This window comes from Petromyzon marinus, unplaced genomic scaffold, assembly GCF_048934315.1.
Source record: "Petromyzon marinus isolate PM22_M1 ecotype Great Lakes invasive population unplaced genomic scaffold, UKy_Petmar_22M1.pri1.0 PM_G_Scaffold_66, whole genome shotgun sequence".
Classification (NCBI taxonomy): domain Eukaryota; kingdom Metazoa; phylum Chordata; class Hyperoartia; order Petromyzontiformes; family Petromyzontidae; genus Petromyzon; species Petromyzon marinus.
In genome coordinates this window covers 1,102,904-1,130,031 of record NW_027423020.1, presented here as the reverse complement: position 1 = coordinate 1,130,031, position 27,128 = coordinate 1,102,904, and the positions used below count along the sequence as shown (strand labels likewise).

Genomic DNA, 27,128 nt, shown 5'->3' with positions numbered 1-27,128 from the left:
GTCGGGAGATGTCACCTCCCTCGCCTGGTACGCAGGAGGTCGTGGGTTCGATCCCAACCCTGAAGACGCCTGCTGCTGTAGATTTGGAGTTTGCATCTCTCATCATCATCACGGTGGCTAGGAGATGTTAACTACTGCGCCTGGTATTTGGCCACGTGACGACGATGATGAGCCACTTTGCTGAGCTATCGTTTACGACGGCCAGTTCGCTACTGAAAAAGCGCTACCCGGTAGCTCGGTGGGGGGCGCCTTGCCTGGCAAACTTAAAATTGTTTGGTTTATATTTGGTCTTGATCTGACATGTTACAGGATGAGGAGGACCCATACCCCATTGGGAGCACCGAACGGACCCGGAGACTTTCGCGGCACCCGCCTTTCCGACCGCTGCTCGGTGTCATCATTGTCGTCATTGCCTCTCGAGTGCAGACCATGACGCCCAACAAGATGGCTTCGGCGCTCCTCCCGCTGCTGCTGCTGCTGCTGCCGCCGTGCGGCGGCCAGCCGGAGCCGCCCTTAGCCAGATATTTCTACAATGCCACCGTCTACGAGAACTCCGCGCCCAGGACGTATGTGGAGAGCCACAGCAGGATGGGGTTCTACATCGGCCTCTGGGGCTTCATACCCACGTACTCCATCGTATCCGGGGATGAGGGGGCCGGGTTCACGGCAGAGGGGTTGCACTTGGGTGACACTTTAATCTTGCGCATCCGCACGGGGAATGTGCCGTTGAACCGCGAGGAGCGCCCCGGCTACGTACTGGGGATAAGGGCGGTCACCTGGAGCCGCCGTTGTCTGGCGTTCATCACGGTCTACGTCCGGGTGATGGACCGCAACGAATTCAGCCCGCTGTTCTCGATGTCATCGTACGGCGCGAGCGACTTCAACGCGCCGGCGAGCACCGTCGGCCTTTTCGTCACCGACGACGCGCCGGCGGGCACCGTCGTCGTTCGCGTCGCTGCCACGGACGCTGACGAGGGCCCCAACGGGCGCATCCGTTACGCCATGGCAGATCGCGTGTTCGCCGTGCACCCGACGAGCGGCGCTGTGATGCTCGTCAAGAGGCTGAAGCCCGATGATTGGGGGATGTACATATTGAAGGTGCTGGCCGTCGACAGCGGTGGCCTGTCCAGCTCGGCGCGCATCACGGTGAACGTGGTCTGGGCGAACCAAGACCCCCCGCGCATTGCCGTCGTCGCGACCCACGGGCCGCGGGCGTCATTTGCCGACCCCGCCGCCTCGTACGCGGAGCTCGCCGTGGAGGACAACGACGGCGGCCCCGCGGGGGAGATCAGCGCCGTGGAGATCATCGCCGGCGACCCCCTCCGGGCGTTCTCCGTCGCCCCGACGGACGGAACCGACCCCGGCTCGACCTACGCGGTGAGGCTCTCGGGGCGGCTGGACTGGGCGGACTTCCCCTTCGGGGTGAACCTCACCGTGCAAGCGCGCGACGGGGGGAGGTCGCCCAAGCACTCGCGGCCCGTCAGGGTCACGGTCCGGGAGGGCGGCGCCACTGGCGCCGCCGGCGCGTTCGAGCGGAGCGTCTACGCGGGCGCCGTCGAGCGGCGGTCTCCGCCCCGCGCCGTTGTGCTCGCGGTCAGAGCCTCTTGCGGCGCGCGGAGCTGCCGGTACGTCGTCCGAGGCGGCGCCGACGGCTACTTCTTCGCCGTGAACCCCGCCACCGGGGTCGTCTCCGTCCGCAAGTCTTTGGCGGCGGTCGACAGACGCCGCCTCGCGTTCAACGTCGGTACCGACGTCGGCTCGGGCGTCGCCAGCGTCACGATTGACGTCGTGGACTACAACGAGCACGCCCCGGTCTTCGAGCGGCCCAACTACTTCGCCTCGTTGAGCGAGGACGTCCCGACGGGCACGTTCGTGCTCGTCGTGCACGCCACGGACAAGGACGAGGGGTACGACGGCCGCGTGACGTACGGCCTGGCGGACGCCGAGCCCGGCCCATTCACCGTTGACCCCTTCACGGGCATCATCGTCACGACGGGGCCGCTGGACCACGACGAGACGGCGGGGGTCTACTGGCTGCACGTGCGAGCCTCGGACTGGGGGACTCCGTTCCGCCGGGAGGCGGAGGTGATCGCGACTGTCCGCGTCGCCAACGTGAACGACAATGCGCCCGTCTTTGTGAGGAACTGCGTGGGTGAGATCCCCCGGGACCTCCGGCCTGGCGAGCCGATCTTCACCGTGTTGGCCATCGACGCCGACGACCTCCGGCCAGTGCTCTATGGCATTGCGTCCGGGAACGAGGGCGGCTTCTTCGCGCTCGACGACGCCCTCGGCGTCGTGACGCTCGCGCGTTCCCTCGCCGACGTCGCCGTCGGGCCGGCGGGGGCCTTTCACCTCGGCCTCACGGCCACCGACGGGGAGCTCTCGGCAGAGACGTTCCTGAACATCTCGGTCCTGGACGCCCGTCCCGGTTGGAGGCCGTCATTGCAGTGCGTGGCGACGGAGATCGCCCAGAGGATGGGCGAGATGCTCCACCGGGCGGACCAACGGCGAGACCGCCCGTGCCCTGTCGCCGCCAGCACCGTCAATCGGCACGCGCCGGCGTTCGCCGCCCCGGCGGCCGCCGTGGAAGTCCGCGAGGACCTGCGCGTCGGGGCAGAGGTCATCCGAATGGAGGCCGAGGATCCGGACGACGGCTTCGAGGGGAAGCTGCTGTACGCCCTGACGGACGGCGGGGCGAGCGGCTTCGCCGTGGACGCGGAGACCGGCGTCGTGAGGGTCCTGGTGCCGCTTGACTACGAGACCGTCACCTCCTACTCCGTGAACGTCGTTGTCCACGACCTGGGCACGCCGCGGCGTTCCGCAAGCGCCACTGTCCGGGTCGTCATCTTGGACGTCAACGACAACCGGCCGGAGTTCTCGCGGCGCGCCTACGCGGTCCGGGTGCCGGAGAGAGTGCGGCCGGGCCACGAGGTGCTCCGGCTGGAGGCCGCCGACGGCGACGAGGGCGACGCGGGCTCCGTGCGCTACCGCCTGCTGTCCGACACCGACCTCTTCCGCGTGGACGCCGAGACGGGCGCCTTGGAGGTGGCGGCGCCGCTGGACCGCGAGCGGCGCGCCGAGCACGCGCTGCTGGTGGAGGCGTCGGACCTGGTGCCGGAAGAGAGCCGCCTCTCCTCCGTCGCCGCGGTGATCGTGACGGTGGATGATGTGGACGACCACACGCCCACGTGCGCGCCGGACCCCCTCCGTCTCCGCGTGCCCGAAGACGTCCCGGTGGGGGCCGTCCTCGGCTGGCTGGACGCTCGAGACCCCGACGTGGGGCCGGCCGGGGAGGTGCACTACACGCTGGTTAGCGTGGACGAGGGGGACGGCACGTTCACGGTGCATGAGACGAGCGGGGCCCTGCAGCTGGCACGGCCGCTCGACTTTGAGAGACGACGCCGCTACGACCTAACAGTGGCCACGCACGACGGCGACCCCAGGGGGCCACCGTCGACCGTCTGCCGGGTGACGGTGGAAGTGACGGACGTGGAGGATGGCAGTCCCCACATCCCCGTGGGGACTGCCATCTTCACCGCCACGGCCACGGACCACGATGAGGGTCTGGACGGGGAGGTGCGGTACTCCCTCGTGGGCGGATCCGACCTGGGGGTCTTCAGCATTCATCTGGAGACCGGTAGACCGCACCCACTACAACCACCACTACTACCCTCCTTCTCCCTGCTCCTCATGGTTCATGACGCCGGCTGACGGCTCACGCTGGCGCCCGTCTCTGCTGCGTGTCATTCACGGCGTTTCGTGACGGCAGGGGTGATCGTCACGATGCGGCCGCTGGATCGCGAGACGGTGAGAAGCTACTGGCTCGAGGTGCGCGCTACGGATCGCGGAGTCTTCCAACGCTTCTCTACACTGCACATCTACGTGGATGTGCAGGTACGGAAACTCGCGCGCACTCAACACGTGCGTACGCGCCGCTGCGTTTTAAAACGGCACGATGAGAGTACCGTGTGTGGTTTCCCCCCCCCCCCCACCCAAGGACGTGAACGACAACCCCCCGTGGGTGTCGCAGACGTGGTACCAGGCCGACGCTATGGAGAACTCTCATTCTGTTATATTCCAAGTGAAAGCCTGGGACCCAGACAAGGACAGCGTGCCCCGGGGCAAGGGTCTCACATTCAACATCGTTAGTGGAGACCCACAGGGAATGTTCACCGTAAACAAAACGTCAGGTGCGTCCGGTGGTGGGGGAGGAGAGCAAATTCACAACATTTACAATTGTAGTGTATGGTGGACACTACACGACACTTCTATACACCACAGAACGTGCCAATTCATTACTAGTACAGCACTAACATACAGCAACATTTACTATCGACGCATTTCCATTTGACGCGATGTGACTCAACAGAGTCCGACATCACGATAACGAACTCCCCCCACCCCCCCCCCCGCCCCACCGCGTGCGTGCATGTGCCGGCCGGCATATGGTTGTGGTTGACCTCCGGTGAACCGACTCGGCACAGGCGTCATATCTAACACCCCCGACAAGTCGCTGGACAGAGAGACGCAGGCGGAGTACGAGCTAGAGGTGAGAGAGTCACTGTGAGGGTGGTGGTGGTAGTGATGGGGAGTCCCTGACCCTTCATGATGGTGAGCGGGCCCAGGTAAAATTTCGTGGCCGGGAGTCAGAGCCGTTTCTGCGACAGGGATGTCCTCTGGCTCCTACAGTATTTTATCTAACCTACTAGCAGGAAGTACCCGGCGTTGCCCGGGTAAAAAAAAATATATTTCAAAACTTCTCTTAAAAACCTTACATATACATACACAGATACTAAGGTATTGTGAAAGCCCGGTGGGCCGTTTGTCCATTTCTCCACCAACAAAATTATAAGAGGCTTGCACAAGTCCAAAAAGTCATAGAAAGTGTGGGGTACATAGTTGATCTAAAAGGTTTCTGAAAATTGTCGACCCACCCCCTCAAAAAATATCTTTATCCCCGCGTAGGTATATATACCTACACACCCTTAATACAATAGAGTAAGTAGTATCTCTTGCCTCTGTAGTTGTATCTACTGACTGTATAGTAGTATCTACTGAGCCAGTAGTAGCTACTGCCTGTTTAGTAGTATTTAGTGACTGTAGTAACTACTGACTGTAGTAGTATCTACTGGGCCTACAGTAGTATTTACCGACCCTATAGTAGTAACAACTAACTGTATAGTAGTATCTACTGACTGTGTCGTAGTATTTACTGACTGTAGCAGTATTTACTGACCGTAGTGGTATATACTGACTGTTAGTATCTACTAACTCTATAGCAGTATCTACCAACTGGATAGCAGTTTCTACTATCACTACAGGAGTGCATACTGGCTGTGGTTGGACCTGCTATGATTACAGCAGTGCATACTGTGGTGGTTCCTGCTTTCACTACAGCAGTGCATACTGACTGGTGGTATCCTGCTATGACTACAGCAGTGCATACCGACTATGGTGGTTCCTGCTATGATGACAGCTTTCACTACAGTAGTACATGGTGACTTTATCTTATATATGAAAGGGAAATTTGTGAATGTGTGTCTGTTCGAATTGTTTAGCATACTTGCCGACATGCAACCAACTTACTGTATATTAAACGAGAATATGCGATTCTAAAAAAATCTACAATCTTCGATTCCTTTGTGCGATTTAAAGAATCAATTCTTGGTGCGCTCAGGTTGAATTTAAAATTACTGAGTTATATATTTGCATTGGTATGTTATGTTTTTAAGTTTTCAGAAGTTTTAAAATATATTTTTGCCCCGGGCAACGCTGGGTATATCGACTCTATAGCACAAAGTCCTCACCTGACAAGAGTGGCGTGTTGAGGCCTAGTACCATGCAGAGCCCCCGGCCTCGCCTAGATTGCCCCCCCATGCTAGAATAATCGTGTAAAGGCACGATAATTTTAGTATCTACCGACCCTATAATAGTAATTGCACACATTGGGGTGGGGGGGGGAGAGAAGAGGACGTGACACTTTGATGAATTTACCTCGGCGTCGCGTGTAAATTTTGTTTGCATTTAGAAGGTGAGTGAGAAATGGCGTCCACCCTGCAGCGACGGCGTGCGCGCCCGTTGCCGGGGGAAACTCGCGTCAGCGTTTCGCGCATGTGCAACGGCGTGCTTTGTTGCGAGCCGGTCGGCAAAAGTAAATTACTAAATTAAGATAGATCGCACCAAAACGCGATTTTAACCACTTTTAAGGTGACGGATGGGAAAACGAAATGGCCTAGTCCCACCGCGGAGCCTGGGGCGTGCCGCCCGGCAAATTTTTTTCGACGTCAATCCCACGGTCCGAGAGCCAAATCCCTCGCAATTGAGCGTATGCAGACAGACAGACAGAGAGACAGACAGACAAAAAATGCCTTTTATAGGTTAGACTAGCGGTTAGTACCCGGTGTTGCCCGGGCGAAAAAGGCAGACACACATGGACTTACAAACAGACATGGACCCATACACATAGAAACCCACTGACTTACACGCACGCAAACACATGGACTCACACACACAGACATCAACTTGAGAGACACATGTAGTTATATACACAAATCGACTCAAACACACAGAGTTACACACATATCAACTCACACATACATACATAGACTGCACAAGAACAGCCGCCATTCGCCACTAAGTGGCAGTGACATCATCACAACGCTTGTGGCAGGCTATGTGCACCTTGAGGCCACGTGAAGTGTCGAACACCTGCTGGCAGGAGGTCACGGGGCAGACCCAGATGGCACAGGTCGACTGAGATGACTGGCAGATGCACCACCTGTGCCCTGTACCCTGCTAACTTGCTGTGCTTTAGCCACACGGTGCACCGCTCGTTTTTGTGAGCGTCGCTCCTCCGCCCTCCGTTGTTGTTGGAGGCCGACTGCCTCCAACTGGCCTGTAGCATCCTTCACGAGGCTCCTCCACAGATACCGACCTTGACACCGCTGGTACCAGTCATCGACAAGTCCACTCAGCTGCACATCGTCCTGTAGCATATCACTCCATCTCTTCTCTAGCGCCCGTTTAGAGACCTTCGATCCGGCGGAACAAAAGGTGTTTAGGCATGCGGTGGCTGGGCATGCAGGCTACATGGCCCAGCCAACGCAGCCTTGCCTGGCCATGCAGGTTACATGGCCCAGCCAACGCAGCCTTGCCTGGCGTAGGAGGTCACCAATGGGACTTTGTCCAAATCTTTCAAGTATTTGTGAGCTCATCACACAATCCAGCCTGGTTAAACCCAGGAAGGATCGTAGGCAGGCCTACCTAAATGTTTGTAACCGGCGAAAATGTTGCATTAGGGGGGTCCAAGTTTCGCAAGTGTAGAGAAGGGAGGGAATGACCATGGGCGAGACGATGTGGAGCTTCGTGCGGAGCGAGAGACCAGGTAGCTTCAACGCAGTGTTACACAGCCGATGAAAAGATAATGCCGCTCAACTGATTCAGAGTGAGACCTCTGGTGTTAAACCGGAGCCAGTCATGAGTACACTGGGCAGGTATGGGAAACTCTGCACTCTCTACAACTGGCCCATCACCAATTGTGAGTTATGGGGGTGGATTGTCCGATGGTACAAAATACCCAGGCAGGTGCTTAGTTTTGGTGGGGCTGATGGCAAGGCCCCACCTCTTAGTGGCAAGCTCCAGGTTGAGCAGCAGCGCGTCCAGCTCCTCTTCTGAGTGAGCATTAATTACCAGACCATCGGCATACATAACGTGGTTGGCCAATAGGGAGCCATCGATTGACCGCACCCGGGCATCGATGAGCCTCCCATTGTATCTGTACCAGATGTTAATTCTTCCGGTAGAGGCATTGAAGGCTTAACGAAATACGTGGTCCAAATATATGTAAAAGATTGTGGGAGGCAGTGGACATCCCTGTCGCACCCCAAGATGTACAGTGAGTGGCTCTGATTCATGGTTACGTAGTTTGATGTGGGACCGCTCACTATCATGAAGGTCCTTAAGGATCGTGAGCAGAGGGTCAGGGACTCGAAAAGTACGAGGAGCAACCCAGAGCTCAGGCCTAATGATGGTATCATAGGCCCTGAGCAAGTGAATAAAGCACACATGGACTAACACGCACACATGGACCTACAGGCATGCAACAAAATGGACTAACACTGACTAACATGGAGCCACGCACACACAGCGACAAACACACATGCACATGGACTGACACACACACATATCAAGTCACACACACATTGACTTACACACACACATCGAGTGACACACACACACATACATAGACTCACACACACAGACATGAACTTACACACACATACATATCGACGCGCACACACACGGACTGCCACACATAGACACATTGCCATACACACATCGACTGACACACAGACTCCCACACAAACATACATGGACTGACACACGGACATAGAGGCACACAAACATGGACTGAGACACACACATGGACGTACGCACACACATGGACGTACGCACACACACACACACACGTACGTACAGACACACACACATGGACTCACACGCACACATGGACCAAAAAACACACAAATAGAAAGAAATTTACTTACACTGACTGACAAGGAGCGACGCACACACACACACACATTGACTCACACACACACATGGCCGCAGACATGCACATCGACCCACACACACACATGGAATTAGACACAGGCATTATTACTGTGAAAGAAGTAACTTAATTAAAAAAGAGTAGTTTTTTTACACACACACACCACGCACACACATGGACTTACGCACACACCACGACGGTATGCACTATGACTACAGCAGTGCATACCGACTGTGGTGGTACCTGATTTCACTACAGCAGTGCACACGGCCTGTGGTGGTACCTGCTTGAACTACAGCACTGCACACGGACTGTGGTGGTACTTGCTTGAACTACAGCAGTGCAAACCGACTGTGGTGGTTTGTGGTATCACTACAGCAGTGCCTCGTGACTGGTGGAACCTGCTATCACAAAGGCAGTGCATACTGACAGTGGTGGTAGCGGCTTTTACAAAAGCAGTGCATACTAACTGCGGTGGTAGCTGCTATGATAACAGCAGTGCATACTGTGGTGGTACATGGTTTAACAACAGCAGTGCATACTGAATGTGCTGGTACCTGGTATGATTACAGCAGTGCATATCGTGGTGGTACCTGCTTTCCCTGCAGCAGTGCAAGCATATTGTCGTGGTAGCTGGTATGATTACAACAGTGCATACAGTGGTGGTACCTGCTTTAGCTACTGGAGTGCATACGGACTTTGGTCCCTGCTTTTGCTACAGCAGTGCATAGTGACTGTGGTGGTCCGTGCTATTACTACAGCAGTGCATAGTGTGCTTTCCCTACAGCAGTGCATGCAATTGGCGTCAGTTGGTACGGTCGAGCTCGTGCAGTAAGTAAATAAAATAAGAATGCCACTAAATCGCTAATTAAACTAATTTTAAGTTGACGGCTGGGAAAACGGAATAGCCTATACCAAGCATGGGGCTCGGGGCGTGCCACCCGGCAATTTTTTTCGGACTTGAACCCCACCGTTTGAGAGCCAAATCCCCCGCAAGCGCGCGCACGCGAAGACTTTTATATATAAGATGGCGTATGTGGGGATAATGGGAAAATGTCGTTCGTCGCCAAACAAATGGCAAAGTCGTGTCGGTGGGGGCTAAGTCGACTCTGGGAATCGACACCGAAGCGTAGGTTTGCAGTGGCCCCTGCATGAAAACGACGGAAAGTGCAGCGGATAGATAAAGTGCGCTTATTTATATAAATGGCTATTATTGCGACCACGTCTTTATGCGCGAGGGAATGACACTTATGCAGACGTTTTCTCTTTCAAAATAGCTACTTTTCTAAATATCACTGTCCTGCTCACAAAACAACTACTCTGAGGGGAATCATCGCGTTTCCTGTACTTTGGAGGAACCAGCAGCCACCTCATATCCCTGCACTGAATGCTATTACGTCTTCTTCATTCTAACATATTTACACTTGCCCCCTCAGTACGGGGGTTGAGCGGTGACATGTCAATTATGCTTAATTGGTGCACATCAGCTCATAGTTACAGGTAGGATAATTAGATGTTTTCGTTGACTTTCATTTATTTACCAATTTATTTATTTTTTGCTCGCGCAAAATGTTTGCACAAAAATGTTGGGACACCATCGCCCTCACTCTGAATTACTCATGGCAGACGCCTGCATTTCCCCCCCTTGCTTCTTTCACTTAAGTCACGCAGATAGAAAACTATTATTTTAAAAGTTAGTAAATATGAAAGTAATGTGTGTGCGAGTCCATATGCGTGTGCGTCGTATGAGTGTGCAAGTCGATGTGTGTGTGTGTCTTTTTAGGGCAGTTGTGGGTTGGAGAAGAGATAGAGTGATGTGGTATAGGAGGGTGTGGAGCTGCGTGGACTTGGTACCAGAGGTGTCAAGATCGGCCTCTGTGGAGGAGGCTCGTGAAGGACGCTACTGGGCAGTTGGAGGCAGCCGCCCTCCAACAATGGAGGGCGGAGGAGCGATGCTCAACAACGAGCGGAGTGCCGGGTGGCTAAAGCACTGCAAGTGGGCACATGTTGTGCATCAGCCAGTCAGTTGACCCATGGCACCTGCTGGGTTTGTCCCGTGACCTCGTGTCAGCAGGCATTCGATGCTTCACGTGGCCTCAACGTGCACATAGCCTGGCACAAGCATCGTGGTGATGTCACCGCCACTTAGTGGCTGAATGGCGGTTGTTGTTGTGCATGTGTGTCTGTGCGTGCGTCCGTCCCACCGGTGCCAGGTGTCCATCGTGGATACCGGCGTGCCCCCGCTTGAAACGAGGGTGGTGGTGTCGGTGAACGTCTTGGACAGAAACGACCACACCCCACGCTTCCCCAGGGACCTCCAGCACGTCTACGTGGTGTTGGCGGATGACGAAACGGAGGTGGAAATCGCACGTTTCTATGCCACCGACGCCGACTCGGGCGACAACGCCAGGATAGCGTACGACATATCGCCACAAGTAAAATATCGCATGGACGGCTATCAAGGAATCGGAATCCTCTTCACCCGGAGAAACTTGCACCGTGCGGGGACATCCGACACCATGGAGGTCAGGGACATACTCCATCCTCCACCCTGTTCCCCCCGCATCCCGCTTCCTCCCTCCTCCACACGCAGACACGCGTGATGATATCACTCCGACCTCTTATCACCGCGATGATTCGACCGCGAAACGGAACTCTCCAATCTCTGTTGCTGGCCCCGCAGCTCACCGCCATGAACACGGATTTGGACGCAAGAAAGGTGTCTACCAAACTGCGTGTGGATTGGGTCGCCACTCCTCTGCCGCCAGAGACGCCCCCGGCCTTCGCCCAGAGGTATCATGCGGTCACCGTGGCGGAGACGGCCGCCGTGGGCTCCGTGGTGATTGCCCTGCCCACGCAGAGCACGGCGGGGAGCCTCCTCTGGTTCAGCATCACAGGTCACGTGGTGCCACCACACACATCCCCCCACCCCAACACAACCCAACCCATCCCAACCCACATCATGATGTGTTAACGGTGACATGATGATGGGTTAACGGTGACATCATGATGATGGGTTAATGGTGACATGATGATGATGGGTCAACGGTGACATCATGATGATGGGTTAATGGTGACATGATGATGATGATGGGTTAACGGTGACATCATGACGATGGGGTTAACGGTGACATCATGTTGGTGGGTTAACGGTGACATCATGATGATGGGGTTAACGGTGACATGTTGATGGGTTAACGGTGACATCATGATGGTGGAGTTAACGGTGACATCATGATGATGGGGTTAACGGTGATATGTTGATGGGGTTAACGGTGACATGTTGATGGGTTAACGGTGACATGATGATGATGGGGTTAACGGTGACATGATGATGGGTTAACAGTGACCTGATGATGATGACGGTAGGGGCACCGCGTGTTGACAGGCGGTAACGTGGAGGACCGCTTCTATGTGACCCAACATGGCGGTGTTGTGGAGTTGGCCCAGCCGCTGGATGCCGAGCAGCGCGCCTCCTATGAGCTCACCATCAGGCTCACCGACGGGTCCAACGCTGTAACCACCCTGGTGGGTGGCCACGCGTGTCTGTGTGTCTGTCTCTGTGTGACTGTGTGTGTCCGTCTGTGTGTGTCTGTCTCTGTGCGACTGTGTGTGTCTGTCTGTGCGTGTCTGTCTCTGTGTGACTGTGTGTGTCTGTCTGTGTGTGTCTGTCTCTGTGTGACTGTGTGTGTCTGTCTGTGTGTGTCTGGCTCTGTGTGACTGTGTGTGTCTGTCTGTGTGTTTCTGTCTCTGTGTGACTGTGTGTGTGTCTGTCTCTGTGACTGTGTGTGTCTGTCTGTGTCTGTCTGTCTCTGCGCGACTGTGTGTCCGTCTGTGTGTGTGTCTGTCTCTGTGTGACTGTGTGTGTGTCTGTCTGTGTGTGTCTGTCTCCGGCAAAACAACCCCCTACCTCCTCGCGGTGCCGGACGGGCAACTCTGTCGTGGGCAGTGCTGTGGGGGGAGGTCCAATTTCGATTGGCTCCTCCCCTCATGGCATCTGTGTCCACCACAGGGGCTAAACAGAGGCTCTGGATGGGTGCGAGGGGCTGGTAACCCCTCCACCTTCAATTAATTACCACTAAACCGCGAATTAAGTATATAACTAATAAGCTTGTGCCGGAGGCCCCGGGGGGCCAGGCGTCTATGACGTCTCCTGGCCAAACCCCAATTGGCGGAGCCAGGAGATTGAATATGTACCCTCGGGGCTCCTCCAGAAACAATGAAAAACCACTACGGATGGCCACGTGGAATGTTCGAATGCTCACTGCGGAGGAGAGGCTGCCACTCCTCTGTCGGGAGCTGGACCGGTACCGCCTGGATCTATGTGGCATTCAGGAGGTCCGGTGGACCGGTTCTGGCTCCTGCCACCATGAGGGGTGGACAGTCCTCTACTCGGGGCGGCAGACTGCCAAACAACAGGGTGTGGCTCTTCTTTTGAACAAAAGAATGAAGGGGGCGTGGGAGCGTGGCGGTGAAGTGTGGGAAGCTGTAAGCCCCAGGCTGCTTTGGGCTCGCCTTCCCATCAACCGGAGGCGAGGAATGGTGGTCGTGGTTGCTTATGCCCCCACCGAAGATTAACATCCGTGGAGGGATGCAGGCAAAGCCGATGAGTCAGATGCCTTCTATGACCTCCTGTCACAGGTGCTGGCTAAAGTGGCCCCTCAGGATAGAGTCATCATGTTGGGTAACTTCAATGCCCGAGTTGGTCATGATGCTGGCACCTGGTCTGGAGTGATTGGAGGGCATGGGCCAGATCAGCTCAATAACAACGGTAGGAGGCTGCTGGATTTTTGTGCAGCCCATGGGCTTGTAATTACCAACACGCTGTTCCGGCATCGGCGCATCCACACAACATCATGGATGCATGCCGGGTCCAAGCAAGAACATCTGCTGGACTACATAGTAATGGACAAGCAGATGCGAGCCCATGTCCTTGACACCAGGACCTACCGTGGAGCTGATCTGCCCTCTGACCATCGACTAGTCATCTGTAAGATGTGCCTGCCATTCTTCCACTCCGGTGGTGGGTGTACACCCAGGACCCCATTCCAACCTCAAGTGGCCTGGTCTCAGTTATCTGATGAAAGTTGCAAGCGAGAATTTCACCATCACTTGCGGCTGGGATTGGCATCGTCCCCGACTCCTCCTGATGTCGAGGGTAAATGGGCGAGGTTTAGGACTGTGACTCATGCAGCTGTAATGGCTGCTTTGGGTACGCGGTCCAGACCTCCCCAGAGACCCTGGCTGACAGAGGAGGTGTTCAGGATGGTTGAGAAAAAGCGACAGGCCCACTGTCATCGGCTACAGAATCCCACGTCAGAGAATGAGGAGGCTTACCGCAGCCTTCGCTCGGAGGCAAGGATGGGTGGTGGTCGCGGGTTGCTGAGGAGATGGAGTCTGCCTCAGTGGCCCATGATCACAAATCTCTATTTAACTCCATCAAAAAAGTAACCTGCAGCGCCACACCTATTACCATCATTAGGGGAAAAAACGGTGATCCAATCTCCGACCCCCAGGAACAGGTTTGCAGATTTGCTGAGCATTTCTGTGAAGTCCTGGGGGAGGGAAAATCCCTCAGCCAAGAAAACAACGTGGCACAAAGTGAGGATGACCCTGCTGAGGCTGCGGTGCCACAAATATTGGAAGAAGTCACCCCCTGTGAGTGACTGGCTGAGGTGCCATCTGTTGAGGAAGTACTGAAGGCGATACGGAGTCTGAGACCAGGAAAGGCAGCGGGCAGAGATGATCTCCCAAGCGAAATGCTGAGGGAGGGTGGCGTTTGTGCACAGACTGCCCTATATGACCACTGGTCGGGTTCCGCAGGATTGGAAGGATGCCCTGGTTGTCCCCCTTTTTAAGAAGGAGGACCACACAGACTGTAACAACTACAGGGGCATCTCACTCCTCAGTGTGCCAGGAAAGGTCCTGGCAAGGATTATTCAGCATCGCCTTGCCAGGCACGCTGAGGAGAGGCTTGCGGAGCCCCAATGCGGTTTCAGGAAAGGGCGGTCCTGCACAGATGCCATATTTTCTGTCCGTCTGCTACAGCAGAGGTGTATGGAATTCCAACAAGACCTACATCTCTGCTTTATTGACCTGGTCAAGGCCTATGATACCATCAGTAGGCCTGGGCTCTGGGTTGTTCTTCGTGCTTTTGGAGTACCTGACCCTCTGCTCACGATCATTAAGGACCTTCATGATGGTAAGCGGGTCCGGGTAAAACTACATGGCCGGGAGTCAGAGCCATTCCCTGTACACCTTGGGGTGCGACAGGAATGTCCTCTGGCTCCCACATTATTTTGACCACGTAATTCGTGAAGCCTTCAATAGCTGTACCGGGGGAATCTCTATATGGTACAGATATAATGGGAGGCTGATCGATGCCCGGGTGCGGTCAAGGGATGGCTCCCTATTGCTCAACCACGTTATGTATGCTGATGATTTGGTAATAGCTGCTCATTCAGAGGAGGAGTTGGAGACGCTGCTGCTGAGACTAGGTGGGGTCTTACCATCAGCCCCACCAAAACTAAGCACCTGCCTGGGTATTTTGTACCATCGGACACTCCACCCCCACGGCTCCCAATCGGTGATGGGGCAGTTGTGGAGCGAGTGGAGAGTTTCCCATACCTGGGCAGTGTGCTTATGACCAGCTCCAGTTTAACAGCAGAGGTCTCACTCCGAATCAGTCGAGCGGCAATATCTTTTCATCGGTTGCGTAACGCTGTGTGGAAGCTACCTGGTCTGTCACTCCGCACTAAGCTTCAGGTCTTCTCGGCCACGGTCATTCCCTCCCTTCTCTACGCTTGCGAAACGTGGACCCCCCTAATGGAACATCTTCGCCGGTTAGAAACATTTAGGCTGGCCTGCCTACAATCCATCCTGGGTTTAACCAGACTGGATTGTGTGAGGAGCTCACAAATCCTTGAAAGATCTGGGCAAGGTCCCATCGGTGAGCTCCTCCGGCGGGCAAGGCTGCGATGGCTGGGTCATGTAGCCCGCATGCCCAGCCACCGCATGCCAAAACAGCTTTTGTTCGGCCGGATTGAGGGGGCTAAACGGGCGTTGCACGGGCTAGAGAAGAGATGGAGTGATGTGGTACAGGAGGACGTGGAGCTGAGTGGACTTGCCGATGACTGGTACCAGCGGTGTCAAGATCGGCCTCTGTGGAGGAGGCTCGTAAAGGACGCTACTGGGCAGTTGGAGGTAGTCGCCCTCTGTTGTTGGAGGGCGAAGGAGCAACGCTCACAACAACGAGCGGAGCGCCGGGTGGCTAAAGCACAGCAGGTTGGCACAGTAGGGGGCACAGGTGGTGCATCAGCCAGTCATCTCAGTCAGTCGACCCGCGGCACCTGGGTCTGCCCCGTGACCTCCTGCCAGCGGGCGTTCGACACTTCACGTGGCCTCAGGGTGCACATAGCCTGGCACAAGCGTCATGGTGACGTCACCGCCACTTAGTGGTGAATGGCGGTTGTTGTTGTTGTCTGTCTCTGTGTGACTGTGTGTGTGTACGTCTGTGTGTGTGTCTGTCTCTGTGTGACTGTGTGTGTCTGTTTGTGTGTCTGTCTGTCTCTGTGCGACTGTGTGTGTCCGTCTCTGCGGGCGACGTGGTGACGTCACGAGGCAGGGGACGGCCGCGGTGGCCACGTGAGACACGCGGGGGGCATTGTCACCTCTCACCACTTCCTCCTCACCGCCACCCACATCACCGCTGTACTCACCCCCGCTACCCTCGCCCCCCCACTCCCCGCTAGGTGGAGGTGACGGTGCTGGACGTGAATGATAACCGGCCCCGTTTCTCCCACGGCTTCTACAATGCGACCGTCGCCGAGGACTCTCCTGGCGCCGTCGTCAGCCTCCGGCTGGAGGCGACTGATGCCGACGCCGGCGACGCCGGCCGGTTATTCTTCTCGCTCGTCAGCTTAGGCGGCAATAACGCCGCCGAGAGCATGCGTCTGTTCCGCATTAACCCCGTCACCGGCGAGGTCACAGCTGCCGAGGAGCTGGACCGAGAGGCCAAGCAGAGCCACGTACTCACCGTCATGGTGAGGGGGCGCCACGCCGGGTGTGTCTGTGTGCGCACCATACGTAGCCGACTGCTGATCGAAGTTGCCGACGATGATTATGACGACGACGATAACGACGACGCCGTGACCATCGTCTTGCGTGGTGACCATAGTGTACTGTATAGTAGCGTGTTGTTGTGTATATAGGTGTTATGAAAATTGATGGAAATAATGAAAATTAAATGAAATTTGAGATTTGCATAATTTATCCGAAATTATGTTAATTGGTGTAATTATGCGCATAATTATGCTGATTCGAGAGATAATCGTATTCATTTATGCGAGTGGGCGTGGTTAGGATAATGCAGGTCGTTATGGATTATAAGGTCGAGCCTCGGTGACGAGGATTGTGTTATGAATTGGAATAACGCAATTAATCGTATGCAGTGACGCAGGCGTTGTGAGCGTGAATGAGAGAGAGTCGATTCGACTCTGCTCTTTAATTCCGTATTATCGATAAGGGTACGATTACTCTCGATTGAACATTACGAATTATGCGTGTTATGGATTATGTGTGGTGATAGTGTGCTTTTGATAGGTCCCCAGGATTCAAATCTCATACGCAGAACAATATTATGCAGAATTTCAGGAAGAATCACACACAAACCTTCTGCTTTAATCAATTTTATTTCTAGCTAACTTTCATTTTTGGATAATATAAAAACTCAATCTCGGGATTTTGGAATTTCAACACAGCGTTAACATGATACCACCACGATTGCGTTGTTTCACCTCGATAGCGGCACCTGTGGTTAATTCCCGACGCGTAACGCAATCGATCGGTTGTTGAGAGAGAGATTGAAAACATGCGAACTATTCTATCAAACCTTAACTTTATAATATGCAAACTCGTATGCTTGAATTGTTACACAACACGGCACTTGGTCTTTGATTCGTATCCAATCCTTAATACATTCTGATATGCGAAGTTATTATGCTTGAAATCGTCAGCACAGTACCACGTTGATGTTTGTTCATTGATTCATAACGATTATGAATTTAAAGCGTTCGACTGAAATACTTCGAATTGCCTTATCAACACCACTCGATGGCCGCAATGCTTCGTTACTTGAATTGTCACACAACACAGCATTCGGTCATTGATCATGCGCGGCCCTTAATGCAATTATTGTCACGTTGTTAACAATAGGATGACTGATTATTATGCAACGCTACTCGTTGACAGGGCACTCCAACCAGTATTATTCTTGGAGGCACAAATATGCGTTTGAATTCGTTATTTCAGTCGTGGATACCAGCAAGATTATGCAGAAAGACAAATATTAACGAACGACTCAAGTATTTCTAATCAACTTCTCAAGGCGACTCAATGGGTGGCGATGTTTCCTTTTGAGATCCTTATCTCGGGCCAATCTTTTAATTAATTGTGGCCAGACCCCTGACAGGGAACCGGTTGAACACGCTCTCTATCCCCGCGAGCGGCGCTCCGTGGTGAGGTGTCAAGAATTAATCCTTGTTAATGGGTCAGTTGGTAATTTATGCGGTTAGAAGTACAGCCCCATCACAATATTACAGAGGAAAATTATGAACACTCTTAAAAACGATGGATTATTCACTCGGTCGTTGCGATGTTTCCACAATCACGGATGGTTCAATGGCTTGAGGTTTTAGGCTTTGTTAATGACCCGTGTGTGTGTGTGTTGAATGGTATGAGTGGTGAAAGAGTAGGCCAATGTTCGGAATCGATTCTTCGAGTCAAGCAGACGTCTGGTTTGTCGTGTAGTGGGGGGCAGTGTATCATACGTATCAGTTGATTCTTCTTTCAGTAGTTGGTTCGGACTCGACGGACGTTGGTGAACGAGTAGATGCGTTGTTGTAGCTGAGATGACCGTCTGGTAGACAGCGTTAGAAGCACGCCCGCAGCGGCGCGGTTGTACGCGGACTCGGTAGGTAATGCGCGCAGTACGTCTGCGAGCAGCTGGCACGCTGGTGCTCCGTCGTCGGCGGTTGTAGATTACAGGCTCACGATTCGCTCGTGGTGGCGCTGGCCGCTAACAGCGGCAGCGGGACGCCAATCGGCGACACTCGCCAATTCGGCGAGTTGTAGAGGAGTCTCCGGCGTCGGTGATGGCTGGTCTTCTGCTGAGATGAGTTGAGCGGGTCTTCTGCTGAGATGAGTCTTCTTCTGTTGAGCTGAGTTGAGATGAGTCTTCTTCTGTTGAGCTGGCCCTGAGGGCTGATGAGCTGATTTCAATGCTGAAACGGCTCCTTTTTATGCCAAAAATCTCTCTCCTTCTCGGCTCCCCTAACGAGGCGGAGCTATCTTTGATCTGATCGTATGTCGGTGGGGGGGGGTTCGTGTGTCGGTGGTGGGGGGGTTCGTGTGTCAGTGTGTATGTTTGTGTGTGTGTCATTTATGACACGGTCCTGTTCGGGTCTTTCCTCAAGCCATAAACATCAAGACAACAGACACCTCGATTCATCTTGGTGGCGTCTGGTTGTCTACTCCATCCACCCAGAGAGAGGGGCGGGTTCCCCCCCCCCCCCTTTTCCGTACGCGTTCCGACGCACAAAGAAATGGTTAAGATTTTTTTTTTAAGTTTAACATTTCACATCATAGTTGGTATCTTATCATACACAGTTATGATCCTGCTTGTGATTCATAGTATTTGATTTATTTCCAAGTGAAGATGCTCTTCCGAGCGTATGCATTTTATCACGTGCTGCAGGGAAAGACAAAGGTGGCCAGGATCTTCCCATCTCTCTATACTTTGCAAATATCATTTCGACTCCACATTCTACCAGCCTAATCCACCCCGTTACCTTGGCTCTTACTTAGTTTATTAATTTTCGTCACTTTGTGCGTTTATAAATGTGTGACAGTTTAACTTAAAGCTCGCTCGCTCTTTTGCTGCCCGTGTGCAGGGTGGGGTGGGGGCTACTACTAAGTTCCGTGTGTGGCAGATGGTCCCCGCGATAACGATCTTGTTTGCCCTGGCGTAAAATTCCTCTCTCGCGCTCTTCGGGAGAGACAAAGGTGGTCGGGAGCACCTCTTTATACTTTCGACTTATATTTCTCAAATACCATTTGGTCCCATGTTCGCCAAGACTCGTGCTTGTAACTACGTCCTCCCGACACCTCTCGGTTTTACCGAGGTTCGAATTGTTATGATGGAATTATTAAAAAGAAAAATAATTATCATCCTGAGTTTAAGAGGTCCGTTTCTTGATTGTTGGAATCCATATCCCTTGGTTCTGTAAGGTTCTATAATGGAATGTCGTGTAAGGTTAATACGTTATTATTAATATTATATTGCAATTTCCTTTAAAACTTTCTTTACCTGGTTGCCGTGTGTGGGGTGGGTGTGTCTCCTCATCAAACCCGGCTGGCTTTTCCAGATGGCCCCTTGTGATAAGGTGTAATTCCTGCTTCTCCACGCTGTGAGAGAGACAAAGGTGGTCGGGGTTGCTTGGGATATTGTTTAAACTCTTTTGCAAGTTTGCCCGTTGTCTCATTCCTTCTCGATAACCTTTGATGTGACTCGGTATTCCTGCTCCAAGCTTTGTTTTAACAGTAAAAGTATTAAAGGTGAAAATCATTTGATAGCGAATTAATCATTGGATAATAATTCACTGATGTGTCTGGTGGCCTGTTCTTAATTGGAGTGAGCGTTAGGATCTCTAATTTTATCTTATTCTTGTTGTTGCCTTTTCATTTTTTAGTTGTTTTACTGGAAAATAAGAAAAAGAATATGTATACGATTTACCCTGTTGGCGTCTCCGTGTCTGCTCTCTTGGTGTTCTGACCTCGGAGGGACCTTTCCTAAGGGGCCCATCAAACTCTTGTTCATCTGGAGATTTTCGCCGATAGCTGTTACATCCTCGCCTTGAGAGTTTTATTATTTCTTTATATCTCTATATGGCCTGTTTATGACCGACATCTGTTTTTTCGTGTTTCTGGCTTACGGGTTTGATTCATTAAAAAAATATATATATTGTTTGTCACGAAAGAAAGGAAAAATAAATCTAGGTGTATGCATCCGTAAATATTCTTATGGATATTAATTGTGGAAAAAGGGCCGTATACAACAGTGTAGTGTAGTTTGTCACGTAAACAAACCGTGTCACCGATCGCCACGTTTCATTAAGGTGACACCAAACCTTGCCGATTGGCCGTGTCGAGCGGCGGTGACGCAGTTTGACGGCACCGCAGCGCCGGAGAAATGGAGGCTGAACCTTAGGAAGATGTTTCTAAGGAGCTTACTCTCTCACTCACTCTCTCCCGCGCGAGCAGGTGCAGGACGCCAGGATCCCCGTGAGGCGAGCGTACACCACGGTGTTGGTGAGCGTCATCGATGACAACGACCACACGCCCGTCTTCACCGTCGACCCCTACGAGGCCTACGTGGCGGAGTGGGCGGCCGTGGGCTCCACCGTGATACGCGTCAATGCGTTCGACCGCGACGACGGCCCCAACGGCAACGTCAGATACAGCATCAAATCCGGTGACCGCTTCACCACCACTCCCTCTCCCGCCGCCACTCCCATCCCACCGTCGCCACTCCCACCCACCCGGGGGGAGTTTCTGCACCGGGGCACATTTCCAGCGTCGTGGTTTCTTCGTGGCGACGCTCTGTCGCGTCTCTCTCCCCGAGCGAGTCGCGGGTCCAACTCGGATCGCCGGGGGGTGGGGGGGCCAGGCAGCCGACGGGGCGCCGAGGCTTCCCCCGCGTCATTTGTCCTCAACAGCTCCTTTCAGTTTTGACGACGTGAACTGGCGCTCGTCCGACGACGACGATTCAAGACGCCCTCCGAATTCCCCCGACAGGAAACGTGGGGAATTCCTTCGCCGTCCACCACACGCTGGGTGTCGTCTCTGTGGCGCGGAAGCTGAACGGTTCTGCGGTGGAGAGCTACGAGCTGATGGTGAGGGCGGAGGACCACGGGCGCCCGCAACGCTCCACGGTCGCCACCGTCCGCATCGTCGTCAACGCGTACGGCGTTCCCCCCAAATTCGCCCCCGTCGGCGTCGACGGCTCGGCGGAGGTCACCGAAGGCGCCGTGCCCGGGAGCTTCGTGCTCGCAGTGAGCGCCTCCGGCCGGTCGACGGTCACCTACGAAATACGGGAGGGCGATCCCGAAGGCGCCTTCGACATCCACCCGACGTCCGGGGTCGTCGCCACCAAACGGCCGCTGGACCGCGAGCGGACGCTGTCGTACCGGCTGACGGTGCGGGCCACGGACGCGGCGAGCCTCTCGGCGGACGCGTCGGTGTCGATCCGCGTGCTCGACGAAAACGACAACGCGCCCGTCTTCGATCGCCCGCGCTACCGCGGGGCCGTCGGCGAGGAGGCGGTGGCGGGGACCCCGGTGCTGGACCCCGACGGCGTCCCGCTCGTCATACGAGCCGCCGACGCGGACGACGGCGAGGGGCGCGCGACGGTCGCCTATCGGATCGTCGAGCGCGAAGCCAGAAAGTACTTCTCCGTCGACCCACGCACGGGGGCCGTCAGGATGGCCGGGGCCCTCGACCGCGAGACGACGGCCGAGTTCCGCTTCCGGGTGACCGCGTCGGACGGCGGCAGCCCGAAGATGTCCGCCAAGACACCGGCCGAGGTGACCGTCGCCGTGCTGGACGCCAACGACTGCCCGCCGGCGTTCTCGACGGCCGCGTACGAGACGACGCTGATCGTGCCGACCCGCGCCGGCGTCCGCCTGCTGACCCTGGCGGCCTCTGACCCGGACGTCGGCGCCGTGTTGACCTACCGCGTCGCCTCGGTAAACGTCGGCGACGCGTTCGCCGTAGACACGCGCACCGGGGACGTCGCGGTACGGAACGCCTCCCTCCTCGCCGCCGGCTATTACCTGCGGGTCGAGGTGTCCGACGGGAGGTTCTCGAGCGCCGCGCGGGTGAAGGTCTCCGTGCGGGCGGTCGGCGGCAGGCTGCGGGTTCCGCCAAAGTACTCGGCGCGCATCCCCGAGAACAGCACGGCGATCGCCGCGGTCGCCGTGGTCGTCGCGACGGGTGGAGATCTCAACGAGCCGCTCGTCTTCGGCTTGCTCGACCCGAGCGGCACGTTCCGGATGAGGCCGACGGCGGGCATCCTGGAGACGGCCGGCGTCGCGTTCGACAGGGAGGAGCGCGATCGCTACGAGCTGCTGGTGGAGGTGAGGGGCGGCCCGAGCGTCGCTCGCACCTTGGTCGAGGTGGACGTCGAAGACGTCAACGACAACGCCCCGGCGTTCGTCGGCCTGCCGTACCGCGCCGTCGTCAGGGCGGCGGCGGCTCCAGGGAGCGCCGTGCTCACCGTGGCGGCCCTCGACCGGGACGTCGGCGAGAACGCCAGGGTGAGGTACTCCTTGAGGGACGACCACGATGGCCGTTTCGTCGTCGATCACTCCGGCGGCAACGTCTCGCTAAGGAGGAGCTTCGCCCCGGACGCATCGGGCGAGGACTTCGTCGTGACCGTGGTGGCGACGGACTGCGGGGTTCCTCCGCTGTCGTCCGCGGTCGACGCCATGGTCACGGTGCTCGACGAGGACGCGCCGGCGTTCGAGAGCCTCTCCCACGTCGCGTGGGTGCCCGAGGACGTCGTGCCGCCCGCGCCGATCGCTCACGTCCACGCGACGGCTCCGGGGGGCCCGCCTCTCGTTTTCTCCATCGTCGACGGCGACCCCTTCGAGCAGTTCTCCGTCGACTTCGGCACGGGCGTCGTGAGCGTCGTCGGCCCTCTGGACCGCGAGACGCGGGCCAACTACCGCCTCGCGGTGCGGGCCGCATCCCCGGCGACGGGCCTGTACGCCGACACGAGCCTGGACGTCGTCGTCGGGGACGTCAACGACAACCGGCCGCTCTTCGCGCGGGGCGCTTACGCCGCCACGCTGTCCGAATTCGCGCCCCCGGGGACCTCCGTCGTCCAGGCGAGAGCCGCCGACGCCGACTCGGGCTCCAACCGGGCGCTCCGCTACGAGATCGTGGACGACGGGGAGAAGGGCGGCGAGGGATTCCACGTGGACCCGGACGGCGGGCTGGTCGTGACAACGGCGCCCCTGGATCACGAGCGAAGCCGGCTTCATCGTTTCTCGGTGCGGGCGACGGACGGCGGCTCCCCTCCCCTCGCCGCCTACGTTCCGGTGACCGTCACCGTCGAGGACGAGAACGACAACGCCCCGGTGTTCGAGCGGCCGCTGTACGAGGCGTCCGTGAACCGGCTGGTCTTGGCCGGGCACTTCGTGGCCGCGCCGAGGGCGTTTGACGCCGACGCGTCGGACGCCCACCGGCTCCGATACGCCATCGTCTCCCCCTCCAGGGACGACATTCGTGAATCATATCGCGACATCGAGACCAGCTTCGCGATCGACGTCGAGACAGGCGTCGTCTCCGTCATCGGCGACAGCCTGCGATTAGGCCTCGGCAAGGTAAGGTAATTTACCTTTTTTACCGGGTAAAATGGTAAAGGCTAAAGGTGTCGACATGCCAAGGGGTAAGGTAGTTTAAAGGTAGCTCGGAAGAATTACCCGATAGGGTAAAGATAGAGCGAAGTATTACCCGGTAAATACGGTGCCTTGTTTACTGCTAAAAGCTCCGTGGCGCAGTCCGTGGCCTTCATTGAATAAGTCATATTTTTTTTAAACTTTTTTAAAGCACGCTGTTATGAAATGTACCGTAGAAGTAATGTAAGAACTCCAGGAAGTGGCCCCGAAGCTTGCCACAACGTAAGGGGCCGTGGCCAATTACAGCCAACGTCAGTTGACAGTGGGCAATTAGACCCAAGCCGAAACACAACATATAAAAAATAATGTTTAAAAATATTTTATTTTATTTTTAATGATAGTATATAGTATTGTCATCAGTATGACATAAGTATACCAAGTTTGCAGTCGAAACCACATTGGGAAGTAGGTTAAAATTGAGTTAAAAGATTTGAGGCTACAACAATGACAACAACAGAGTGAGTTAATAGAAAGCGTGTAAAATTGGAATAATCGAGAATATTCTATATGATAAAAGCGCTCTACCTAGCATTTACCTGTTTTAAACCTTTTTCATGTGTAGTACCCCAGTAATTACTACCCTGTAATCGGGTAATTTGTATGGGGTAAGGGTAAAAGGTAGGGTAAAGGTAGGCTCGTTGCTTTTAACCTTTTACCTTACCTGCTGAAGGGTAAAAGGTAGGGTAGAGTGATTGTATTGTGGTAAGGTAAAAGGTTGGGTAAAGGTAGGCTCGTTGTTTTTACCTTTTACCTTACCTTGCCGAGACCTACCTGCGATGGCAGCTGCCCGCCCTCTACCGCTTCCGGGTCTCGGTCACGGACGGAACGTTCGTCAGCGTAGCCACGGTGGCGGTCGACTTGCTGCCCGCCTTCGAGTGGCCCAAGTACGCGATGGAGATCCCCGAAAACTCAGAGGCAGGGACCCCGGTGGTCTTGCGGCGGGCCATGGACGCCGACGCGAGCGGGCGCATCTTAGGGAGGGCGCCCCCCGCCGAGGTGATCTTCGCCACGGGCTACGCCAACGACCGCCCCCCGCGGTTCTTGGACTCGGTGGTCTACGTCCGCGTGCCGGAGGACGCGGAGCCCGGCCTGGCATTGGCCGTCATCCGGGCGGACGACGCGGACGCCACGTCGGAACACCTGCGGCTTACGTACCACCTGACGGGTAGTGTATAGTAGTTAGTAGTGTATAGTGTAGTATACCGGTACAGCACGACACACGTTGCGTTGGAGAGTGAACCCACCGCTACATTTACAGTTGGCTGCGGAGACCCCCCACGTTAAACCGACTCTCGTCGTCAAACTCTCGGTCACATTCTTTGGGTCTTTCGGTAAATTAAAAAATAATAATAATAAAATATCATGACGTTTGGATCGCAACACAAGCAATCGTCATCGTGAGAGAGAAATTAAAACTCCCTGTCCGTCACGACGGCGATCGCCGACCGCGTCCTACCCACCGCAGGCGGCGACCCGCTGGGCCACTTCTCCCTCGGCCCCGTCAACATGGGGGGCGAGTGGACGCTGCGCCTGGAGCGGCCGCTCGACCGCGAGGAGAAGGAGTACCACATCTTGCAGGTGACAGCCACGGACTGCACCTACGCGAGGACGGTCGTCGTGGTCGTCATTGTGCTGGACGTCAATGACAATGACCCCGTGTGTGACAAGGTACCGGTGGCCGTAGACTCGCCGCACAGACCCACACACTATAACGACCACCGCCATTCGCCACTAAGTGGTGGTGACGTCACCACTAATACGTGACCTCACCACTAATACCAACACCACTACAAACACTAATACCACCACCACTACTACCACGACTACCACCACCACTACTACCATACTACTGCTGTGCCCCACGGTGCCCCCCCAGCTGTGGTACAACGTCACCGTGCTGGAGGATGTCGCGCCAGGATTCTTCATGCTGAGCGTTTCCGCCCGTGACTCCGACCTCGGCCCTAACGGCACCGTCAGATACTCGCTGCACGACGCCGGAGCAACGCCCTTCCGCTTGCACCTCGTCAGCGGTAACACTTATCCTGTCACTCGCATAGTCACACTCCTCTCACACCCCTCTCTCATAGTCGTTAGGGTCGGGATCGAACCCACGACCTCCTGCGTACCAGGCGTGGTAGTCAACATCTCATGGCAACCGTGGTGATGATGATGAGAGAGACACAAACTCAAAATTTACAGCCGGGGTCGGGGTCGGGATGGAACCCACGACCTCCTGCGTACCAGGCGAGGTAGTTATCGTCACCACAGTGGCCATGAGATGTTGAGAGACGCAAACTCCAAATATACAGCAGCAGGCATCGTCGGGGTCGGGATGGAACCCACGACCTCCTGCGTACCAGGCGAGGTAGTCAACATCTCCTAACCATCGTGGTGATGATGATGAGAGAGACGCAAACTCCAAATATACAGCAGCAGACATCGTCGGGGCCGGTGTTGTATATGTGGTGTGTGAAATTTTTTTATTTGCATAATGTATCCGAAATTATGTTAATTATGCATATAAATTATGCTAATTTGAGAGATTATTGTGTTAGTTTATGCGAGTGGGTGTGGTTATGTTAATGACAGCCTTTATGATAATCAGCCCCCGCCTCGTAGACGAGGTGGGGTTATCAATCTGGATAATGCAATCAATCGTATGCTGTTATGCTAGTGTCAACTCGGCTTCGTTGTCTAAATTCGTATTATCGATCAGTGTAATGCAATTATTCTCGCTTTAACGTTTACTGAGTGAATTAGTGTGTTTATATTTTAGGTCCCCAAGTTCATATCTTGTCGCAGGATACAGTCCTTATGCAAAAATTATAGAAAAGAATCACACGACCACTTCTGCATTAATCAATTTATTTTCTAATTAAACCTTAACTCTAATATAGTATGTGACTCTCAATCTCGGAATTTTTAACACTGTATCAATACAGTATCATCAACATCTGTATGATTTCACTTTGACAATGGCACATGGATTCCTTTCCCCGCATGACGCGAGCCATTGTAGAGATAGAAATTTAAAACATGCATATAATATTCGAACCAAA

At 54.9% G+C, this 27,128-nt stretch overlaps 1 protein-coding gene across 1 annotated transcript in view; it reads left to right on the top strand.

The window, feature by feature from the left end:
* LOC142919888 (protocadherin Fat 3-like) overlaps positions 1-27,128 on the top strand; it is a 51,920-nt gene that overhangs the window by 13,506 nt on the left and 11,286 nt on the right. Inside the window, exons 2-14 of the mRNA XM_076062564.1 lie at positions 310-3,637; positions 3,770-3,894; positions 3,998-4,190; positions 4,485-4,549; positions 10,765-11,076; positions 11,235-11,448; positions 11,940-12,079; positions 16,303-16,593; positions 20,870-21,080; positions 21,404-23,994; positions 24,835-25,234; positions 25,535-25,737; positions 25,946-26,099. Coding sequence (XP_075918679.1) covers positions 430-3,637; positions 3,770-3,894; positions 3,998-4,190; positions 4,485-4,549; positions 10,765-11,076; positions 11,235-11,448; positions 11,940-12,079; positions 16,303-16,593; positions 20,870-21,080; positions 21,404-23,994; positions 24,835-25,234; positions 25,535-25,737; positions 25,946-26,099 — 8,107 coding nt within the window. The 5' untranslated portion in view covers positions 310-429. The remainder of the gene's footprint in view (positions 1-309; positions 3,638-3,769; positions 3,895-3,997; positions 4,191-4,484; positions 4,550-10,764; positions 11,077-11,234; positions 11,449-11,939; positions 12,080-16,302; positions 16,594-20,869; positions 21,081-21,403; positions 23,995-24,834; positions 25,235-25,534; positions 25,738-25,945; positions 26,100-27,128) is intronic.